General features: G+C 33.1%; 1 protein-coding gene across 1 annotated transcript; it reads right to left on the reverse strand.

The window, feature by feature from the left end:
• Nucleotides 1–341: 341 nt before the first annotated feature.
• LOC143042264 (tubulin beta chain-like) lies at nt 342–8,974 on the reverse strand. The gene is made up of 4 exons (XM_076214527.1): nt 8,816–8,974; nt 4,692–4,800; nt 2,723–3,078; nt 342–1,293 (listed from the first exon to the last, which is right to left on the reverse strand). Exons 1-4 carry the CDS (start codon nt 8,870–8,872, stop codon nt 475–477), a joined length of 1,341 nt encoding a protein of 446 aa, XP_076070642.1. The 5' UTR covers nt 8,873–8,974; the 3' UTR covers nt 342–474.
• Nucleotides 8,975–10,091: the final 1,117 nt, after the last annotated feature.

The following is a 10,091-nucleotide window of genomic DNA, read 5'->3' on the forward strand; positions in this document are numbered from 1 at the left end:
CAATTATGTTTGTGTAATCTAAAACTCAGTTTTGCAATAACCCATCACAGGGATAAAAAGCCTAACATTTTCAATCTTGGGATTTAACCTCAGTCACCTACCAAAGGTTGATAAAAGCATCAAAGACACTTTCAACTTAAATTTAAATTTGGCCTTCAATTTCATATACTGGCATATGATCATTATCTTTTTACCTTTATTTATTTAAGTAACAATAAAAAAATTCAATAAATAAAAAAACTGACTTGAATAATATCCATATTACAGAATTCGTTAAAAGCTGTATCTGAATAAAAATGAATCGATTTATGTATCCAAAAAACAAAGGAGTTTTGATAAAATAATGCAATTATTACTTTAATTAATATTTAAAACTACATGAAGAACACATCTTTTTTTCAGTGTCTCTTTCCGATCTTATCAATTAGACATGGCACTTTCAGTAGAATTAAAATTTTGTTTTCTAATGTTTATTTAAGCTTCTTCTCCTTCTCCTTCCTCCTCCTCGAACTCTCCTTCCTCTTCTGCTGTTGCATCCTGGTATTGTTGATATTCTGATACCAAATCGTTCATGTTGGATTCGGCTTCTGTGAATTCCATCTCGTCCATACCTTCACCAGTGTACCAATGCAAGAAAGCCTTACGACGGAACATAGCGGTGAATTGTTCCGATACACGCTTGAAAAGTTCCTGGATGGCTGTGCTGTTACCAATAAATGTGGCGGACATCTTGAGACCACGTGGTGGAATGTCACAGACAGCTGTCTTGACGTTGTTTGGGATCCATTCAACGAAGTAGCTGCTGTTCTTGTTCTGTACATTCAACATCTGTTCATCTACTTCCTTCATTGACATACGTCCTCTGAACATACAAGCAACTGTGAGGTATCTGCCGTGACGTGGATCACAGGCAGCCATCATGTTCTTAGCATCGAACATCTGTTGGGTAAGTTCTGGTACAGTTAAAGCTCTGTACTGTTGGCTACCACGTGATGTCAGGGGAGCAAAGCCTGGGATGAAGAAATGAAGACGTGGGAATGGTACCATATTGACGGCCAATTTACGGAGATCAGCGTTCAACTGACCTGGAAATCGGAGACATGTTGTAACGCCGGACATTGTTGCAGAGACAAGATGGTTAAGATCCCCATATGTTGGTGTGGTCAGTTTGAGGGTTCTGAAACAAATATCGTATAGAGCTTCATTGTCAATGCAGTATGTTTCATCTGTGTTTTCTACCAGCTGATGTACAGAGAGTGTGGCATTGTATGGTTCAACGACTGTGTCTGATACCTGAAATAATAAAGTCAGTTTAATTTTATTATTTACAATTTTCCTGCTGGTAAGATTTTCTTTAATTAAAAAAAACAACAATCATCAACATTGAATTCAGATAAGAATTCTTCCAAAACTCAAGGTCATAAGGCCAAGTAGGTAGGTAGAGATTCTTTTTTATTTTATGGTGTTTTTTTTTTACATTAAGTCTATGGGAGCAACATTCTGACTTTTAACAGTGCTTAATGAAAAATGACAATAAAATCTCTAGGGTAGGCTATTTTTAAGCCGAAAAAGTAGGGACGGTAGGGTTACTGGAACCACACATATATTTTTATTTGGCCTAAAAAAAGTTTTTGTATAGACATACAGTTGAGTGTTTCATATCCCATTAGAATGAAATTCAAAACAGTGTGGCTGTGGCCATTGATTGACACATTAAATTCATGCATTGACTGGGACAATTTAGGTGAACGTTTGTATGTAACGACCACTGCTCACTATGTACTTTTTAAAGACACTTAAACTATGGGGTCACCAGAGGTTCTCAACACCTTAATTAAGTAATTTGAAAAACTAATCAGAAATAACACAATGTTTTGATTTATATCAATTATATAAATCAAAACATAAAGGTTATTTCTGATTATTTTTTTGAATTATTTTATAATTAAAGGCGTTAAGAAACCTTTGGTGACCCCACAGTTTAAATGTCTATCGTAGGTACGTCGTGAACAGTGGTCGTTACAGACAAGCGTTCATGTAAATTGTCCCAGTCAATGGATGAATTTAATGTGTCAATCAATGGCCACAGCCACACTGTTTTGAATTTCATTCTATTTGATTATTTTTTTGAATGATTATTATTTACTTTTTTAATTGACAATATACAATGTAAATAAATACATTATACCTCATGTCCCAAGTTGGAAGTGGTTCAGAGTTTGTTGTTTGTTGCTGTATGTCATAATTGTTTATTTGTTCATTATTTTGTACATTAATACAACAATAAATCTTCTTGTTTCAATTGTATTTGTCATTATTATATGTAAAAGTTTTGTTTATTGTTGAATGCTGTATGGTGATCTATAATTTATAAGTTCTATGTCATTTAGTTTCTTGTGGAGAGTTGTCTCATTGACAATTTACCACATCTTTTTAATTTTATATCAACTCCTTTTCTCTGCTCCAGTTATTATTTTCGTTAAGGTTTGATGTTGATTTTTTAAGATCTTAAATCAATACCTAAATAGAAGTTTTTCAAATGACATGACCTAAAACTGATTAGAATTAAAAGTTGGAAATGAACAAGTCTTACTCTTCAGTTTATTTGTCTATACTTACTATGAGTTTCAGTATAATGTATTTATTTTTCGACGATTTTTGTCAAGTGCAGAAAAGTTGAAAATAAACAAGTCTTACTCTTATGTTTGTTAAGAATACTTACTTTTGGTGATGGTACAACTGAGAATGTGAGCATGATTCTGTCTGGGTATTCTTCACGGATTTTTGAGATAAGGAGTGTTCCCATGCCTGATCCAGTTCCACCTCCAAGTGAGTGTGTAAGTTGGAATCCCTGGAGACAATCACAGCTTTCAGCCTCTTTCCTGACAACATCAAGAACAGAGTCTACAAGTTCAGCACCTTCTGTGTAATGTCCCTTGGCCCAGTTGTTTCCTGCACCACTCTGTCCAAAAACAAAGTTGTCTGGTCTGAAGATTTGACCGAATGGTCCAGATCTGACAGAGTCCATGGTTCCAGGCTCCAAATCGACCAACACTGCACGTGGCACATATTTTCCACCTGTAAATAGTAATGTTAAGTTAGTTCTTGTTCATAATTTGTTAGCCTTCATTTAAATCATATTTAGAACTACATCATACTAACTACATAATACTCTGGAAAAAAAAAGAGTACTGGATATGGCCAAATAAAAAAAGTATGTGTGGTTCCAGTTACATCTGAAAAATTAGGGTAGGTAGGTAGGGATTTTTTTTTTATTTTATGGTTTTTTTTACATTGAGTCTATGGGAGCAACATTCTGACTTTAACAGTGCTTAATGAAAAAAGACAATAAAATCTTTAGTGTTGGCTATTTTTAAGCCGAAAAAGTAGGGACGGTAGGGTTACTGGAACCACACATATATTTTTATTTGGCCTGGATATGTATACTGTTTACATGTTCACTACATGTACTGCTGGTTTACCAAACTTCAAAATGGTAACAACTTTGACTCGTCCTGAGAGGAAAGAACAGTGCAGTTGTGCATGTTTACTGATATTTTTTATACATTAATAATCAATGTGCATGTGGGTTATAAGTTGATTGTCATGATGATCCATGTACTGGTATCTTAAAATTGTTTTGATTCCAGAAATTGAAAATTGAATAAAGTGGGATCACTAGCAGTTCCATCTGAAACAGTAATTATAAATTTCCATAGGTATTGATGACATGTGACTGATAACAATTTATCCTCTCTGAAATCACAAGGCTCTTCGAAACTAAAAAAAACAAATTGTTCCCACTAAAATGCTGAAAATAGGGTTGGTAAACAAAAAATATTCTAGGAAACCAAATAAATTCTAGCTTCTCACCGGTGATGTTCATCGATACAAATTTGTACCCCAAATTTGCGAGTCCAAATAACCCCCCCCCCCCTGGAAATTCCTGGCTACGGGCCTGCAATTACAGTTCTGTATATTACACGTTTCATGGGTTCAAAATTATTTTCAGAGTTAAATGGTCAAGGTGCTTGTTGATCTATATTCAAGGTTACACCATGATCAGCTCCTAGAGCTTTTTTAACACAAAAGAAATCAGGTGCTAGGAATAATTCACAGCAGTGGAAGGTTCTGAACTTTTAACGATTTAAAATTAAAGGTCAGATTTCATTTTAATTATACACAAGTGTAGGGCTCTCATCATTTTCGTGCCAAAGATTTCATCAGTCTTCAAGGGTAACATACATTTTGTTTATATACACCAGTTTGATATGAAGGTCTTGATACATTTTTGTAACCATCGGGTAAAAGTTCTTTTTTCTTATAACTTTCTTTTCTTTTTTTTTTTTAGAATTTGCAGTTGATAACAGTTCTGCAAAAGTTTATATTGTAATTCTATCCCAAATTCTTAAGTCTTCACTTGACATATTTTATAGACACCTATCTATTCATTATTGTTGAAGACCATATATAAATATACATGTATATATGTGTATGTCACTATCTAGTGGTTTTTTGTTTATTGCATGGTGGAGTTGCTGTCTCAACACATATCTGATGTAGAGTATTATAGTTTTTCATGCGTAGCCAATGAATTTTATGACTGAGTTACATTTTATTCAAGACATATATGAACAACAGGACAACTTTAACATGCGTTTGCATGTCAAAGCTTCATGACAAAAATTTACCGGTGGCTTCATTGTAGTAGACGTTTATTCTTTCTAACTGTAAATCTGAATCTCCATGGTAGGTTCCAGTGGGGTCAATACCGTGTTCATCTGAGATAACTTCCCAAAACTAGAAGTAATAAAGCTTATTACTGTAGAATGGAATCATTGAAGGTAAAGAAATACATGTACATGAAGAACCCAACTGATGGATCTTTTCCAGAAAGCAGGTAGATACAATAACATGGAGAAGGACTGAGGTAGTATTTTTGGCAAGAAAATTTGTATCCCCACAAGATCAACTGCTATCATGCAATTAACCGTTCAGTGATATTGTTTGCCATAAATTAGTGGAGAATAAAGGCTTTTTCCCCTGGAGAAGAATCACACTTTGAAAAAAAAATGGCTTAAAATTATTCCCAAAAAGACAACTTCTTTCCCAAAGAGTGCAGTTTCAGTAGTAATTGCATGAATAAAAACTGAAAGACACTCATTTATACATTGTTCATGCCTAAAATGAGTATATATGTGCAGATTTGAGGGTCTATTTGTGTATCATCACTGACAAAAAGGGGTCTTATTTCAAAGCAGGGTTGATCTCTTGAAAGGGGATCTGTAAATTGAAGTTTCAGTCAAATTTATCGTTTATTCTAAATTTCCCAAATGGATGAAAATTGAGCATATTTTCCCAATAAAAAAGGGTAGAGGTAGTTTTGAAGAAAGCCAACAATATCACTGCCGTTGTCTGCAGAAGCAGCATGCAATAAAATACATGTACTATTCTGGCTAAAAAGCGGATCCTAAAAGCATTATAAGAAAAATAATTATCTATTTTCAACAAAGATCTATAAAATAAACATTAAGTCTCTGTGTAATTGTTCCATCTTTTGAAGGCAAGTTAAAAGGGAAATTGAGAGACATGCCTTTTCAAAAATTTTCAACCAAACAAATGCTGAAATTAAATTGAAGGGCCCGCTTCTGAAGGTGGTTTTTTTTACCAAAAATTTTACATTTACTACATGTACAAAATCTATGTATACATGTACTTGAATGTAATCAATAATAATAGAACTCAATTATCAAATTTCAATTAAATTCAATATTGTATTGAATGACACATGTACACTCTTCAATCTTGCATCAATTTTGGAAAAAAGATTAAATATGCATAATAAAAACAAAATATGCAGTGAACTGAATACACATTCAACTACATATACTCCAGACAATGTTCTATTTTTATAATTAAATTACAAAGTACTATAAATACATGTAGTTCTATAAATCAATATACTGTAAGTTGGTGTTAAGTCTCCATTGATTAACTTGACTGAGAGGTTTGCTTCAAGATTTTTGTCTCGTTTAAGTTATTCAAATTTCAGCAATCCATATATATACATGTACAAAAATGTATGTATGACTTTCATTTATCCTTTAAAGAATTCTCTCAATTTACAAAAGGAAATTTAATTAGAAACTGGTCAAGTGTTAAGATTGATATGTATTGCATAGCAACATCGATACACATTGATAATACAGTACAGCTATTCAATCAAGTTCATCATTTCTTATCAAGGAGTCTTTTCAAGCAAGAAAAGCATTTAAATTTCACTTTATCCGACAAGGTCATGTATTTAACAACTGTATGTTATGGTTGTCATAACGAACTTGAGAACCTTGGGCCATTTAATTTATCAACATTAATAAATATGTTTGTTTTAATATATAAGACATGTACAATGTTACTCACAATTTACAAGCATTCTTTACCTACAAGCTTTTGTTATATACACGTACATGAATTTTGGATACAATTTTTTTCAAATATTTATTGTTGTGTCATTTTAGCTGGATTTTAACCAACTTTGTACAATATTTTAAATGAAACAGAAGTGCTAAAGGCTTTATTTTTAATTGTGGTTATACAATTGTTTAATACATGCATTTATATTATTATCATTTTCATCAGTCCAAATAATTATTACATTTCAGAATGGCTGGAAGGCATCACAGCAAAAATTAAATTAAGACTTTCAAGATGTCATTTTAGGACTACCTTTTCTGATAAAATCTACCATATCATTAAATTTTATATTTTTTGTCTAGAATGTTGCTGTCTTTTTCCACATTTTCAGTTCACATGACAGTAAAAACAAAATTGTTTGATCAAATTATGATACAACTTACAAACGTACTTCATGTTTGTATCTGTCCCAACTTGGAACCCTCCCTTTAATTTGTTAGTCTTGCAAGTGTTTTTTTTTAAAATAAAGCCACAATTAAAAATATTTTGGTTTGCCCAAACCCTACCCAAAGGTTAAAGAAGTGGGTAGGTAGGTAGGCATTTTCTTTTTTTTCTTTCTTCAAAAAAAGAAATTGAAGTATCGGGTGTTTATTAGTCTTCATGCCTATCTAATTAAAAAAAAACTTCTTCGAATCAAGACAAAAAAAGAATTTGAGTAGACAGCTTTTTTCCGGGTAGGTAGGGTTTGGGCAAAAAACCTACTCTTTTTTTTATGGCCTAATAGTTAATTTTTATGTTGAGCCTTTTTATGACATCCATTTTATACTAAGGGGCAAGGGAAAATCCACCTCCTTGTGCAGTATTTTCTCCCAGTGACAGTGTTTATTCGATTGTGGTTTTTACTGAAACTCTTCCAGTCTTTGATCAGGTTGTCATCCTTCACATTCACAACTTTCATTCTTAATTTATCCAATGAAAATAAATAGTCTAGATCTACCTTTAAAAAAGTTGACAGGTCAATAGTGAATGAGGGTGGTAATGGGTTATTTTCGTGCAACGTGATCGCCGTTTTTTAATTGACGTTCAACATGTTTTTACTTTTTTATTTGACGTTCAGTCGTGCAAGACGGGTGCCTCGTTCAACATGTTCTGCTTATTTAATTTTACGTGCATCGTGATTTTCAAAGTCTTGTTTTGCGTGCTCGGTATTTTCAAATAAAATTCAAACACTAGGCAGGGATCGTCAAGAAATACTTTTTTAAAAGCCGTAAACCAATTATATCATAAATGTGTATACTAAATCGGGAATATCAAGTAAAACAAAGAGTTAATATATACAAGAAGGCAGTGACTCAGTCACAAAAGGTTCAAATTAAAGAATTTATTTTTCGTGCAACGTTCATTACAGAAATTATTTCACATTCAACGTTCAAATTATGTCTTATTTCACGTGTTTTTCGTGCAAGCAACCACCCTCGTGTGAATAGATTGGCACCAGCACAAAATGTTTATCTAAAAAAATAAATGCAACAAAAACAACAAAAGTGTATAATCTGCAAAGGATTTAGCTACTCTGCACTGCTTGCACAATTTCCCCTTATTTAATTGTCTTGATATCACCTTCAAACGTTACTTGGGGGATGACCGGATTACTGAAAAGGTTGGGAGTGGCCTAGTCCAAATAATTATGACGTCTTGAAAGGCTATTATAATTTTTTTCTTTGACGCCTTACTTCCACGTTCTTTTCGGTGAAATTTTACTACATGTTATTATAAAATATGCTAAATATAACGATATCGACCTTAAAACCCCCTAAAAGAGAATTTTAATAAGACTGTGATGTAATCCCGCCAAAATTATATAAATTATGAAAAGTAGGTCTGGAATGTAGAAAGGCTCGAGTTGTCCCCCGTTGCACTTATTCGAGCCACGTGGTTTCGACCATTGTTTTTTTTTTTTATCAAATTCAATACATCATTTCTAAAAATATTTGTTTGTTTTTAGAATCAATACAAATGATTCATGTCAATCATATTGATTTTGTTTTGAATGTGGTATGGCATAAATTTATAAATAATTCAAATTATTGCTGTCCTTCCCAAATTTTGATTGTCATGATTTTGACCGCCCTTTTTCAGAAATTTTGTACCGCTTCAACTTGAAACATGTATGTATTTTCTGTAATCGAAGACCTTTTGAATCATAATTAAAGAGAAACTGTCGTACAATTTACTGTTTAAACAACCAAATTTACTTCTGGTTTGATATTTTCATTCAGAAATCAATCCCGCCGCAATCGGCCATTGAATGAATGAATCATAAGCCGATAAGGAAACAAATAAATTAAACCAACCTATTCAATTTACTTTAAACCGATATAATATAGAACTGTATACTGACCTTAGCTCCAATTTGGTTTCCACACTGACCAGCTTGCATATGTACGATTTCCCTCATTTTCAAATTTTTCTCAGACCGTTAGTGAAACTTGTATCAGACTTCGTTGAAACAGCGTTGCTATGGATTTGATTGTGTCAACGTATTTATATCAGTAATTCGGTGCAGCGTCACAAGTTTACTTCATACGCAGATACATGACACACTTCTATTGTAAAATCTATTATTTAGATATTCTTTAGTGTGTTCTGCATCATTTCGTTTGCACAATCGGGGTTATTGATTATCAATGATCATTTTGTCCTATGTATTTTAATAAGAGACATGAGATGAATGCATAAGTAATGAATTAATGAGAGATGTGTTGAGATAGCTAGGGATTAGACTGAGGATTAGATTAACGTGATTCGACTGCATTTCATATAACATTAGGGGAAAGGGCCTCTTCCTATATCGTATCTGAAGGTATACACAGACGTGCCGCTGCTATGTATAATGGGGTACTTTCTTCACATGATAAATATGTTAAAGGGGTGCAATTTCACGGATGTTTTATTATTCTAATTATCAATTCACAACGGCTCATAAATTTGTATATCTGTCTGATAAGGCCACTGGATAAGGCGGTCTGTGTATTTACACGGTATAATGCTCCTTTTATTAAATAATTTATTAATTAACATAAATTGACCTTGTCAAATTCATATTATGTAGATTTGCTGGAACTTTTTTTTTAAGGTGTCCCCTAAGCGGAGATAGGATGTTCGGACGGTATTCAGGCCCATGATGGAGCTATTTTTATGGTTAATCCCTCGTGAATCCAGACTTTCAGTTACCGAAACAACCTCAGGAAACAACAACTCGAAATTTTGTCTAGTTTGGGGACGTGAACACCCATTTTGTGATCGTAATCCTGGATCTGCATCTGCAACTCCCTCGCAAGTCTACATATTACAGTCTACTGTATCGTGATTGTGTACATGATGTAAATTCTATGTATCTATGCTAATCAATGTTCTTTTTCCTTAATATACTTGTATTCTCTATATGCCCCTTGTGGGCCCTTAATTGGAATTAAACTATATCTTATCTTATACACTCTTTTTAAAAAATACAAAAACAGTGAAACTGAACAACATGTATGGATTTCTTGCCTCCGAAACACTTTCCTGGATTTACTTCCATGATCAGCTACAAATCCAAATATTTGTAATTAAGACAGACATCACGGTACACATAAGAACCGAAGTACAGTTTTCACATTATTTTTTTTTTTGCA

This window comes from Mytilus galloprovincialis, chromosome 8 (assembly GCF_965363235.1).
Source record: "Mytilus galloprovincialis chromosome 8, xbMytGall1.hap1.1, whole genome shotgun sequence".
Classification (NCBI taxonomy): domain Eukaryota; kingdom Metazoa; phylum Mollusca; class Bivalvia; order Mytilida; family Mytilidae; genus Mytilus; species Mytilus galloprovincialis.

Bases quoted from the DNA above. Each gene is read 5' to 3' on its own strand.
- LOC143042264 (XM_076214527.1), bottom strand. From the start codon at position 8,872: ATGAGGGAAATCGTACATATGCAAGCTGGTCAGTGTGGAAACCAAATT. The intron at 4,801-8,815 runs GTCAGTATACAG...TATTACTTCTAG, and splicing joins GAAACCAAATTGGAGCTAAG to TTTTGGGAAGTTATCTCAGA. The intron at 3,079-4,691 runs GTAAATTTTTGT...TACTATTTACAG, and splicing joins CTACTACAATGAAGCCACCG to GTGGAAAATATGTGCCACGT.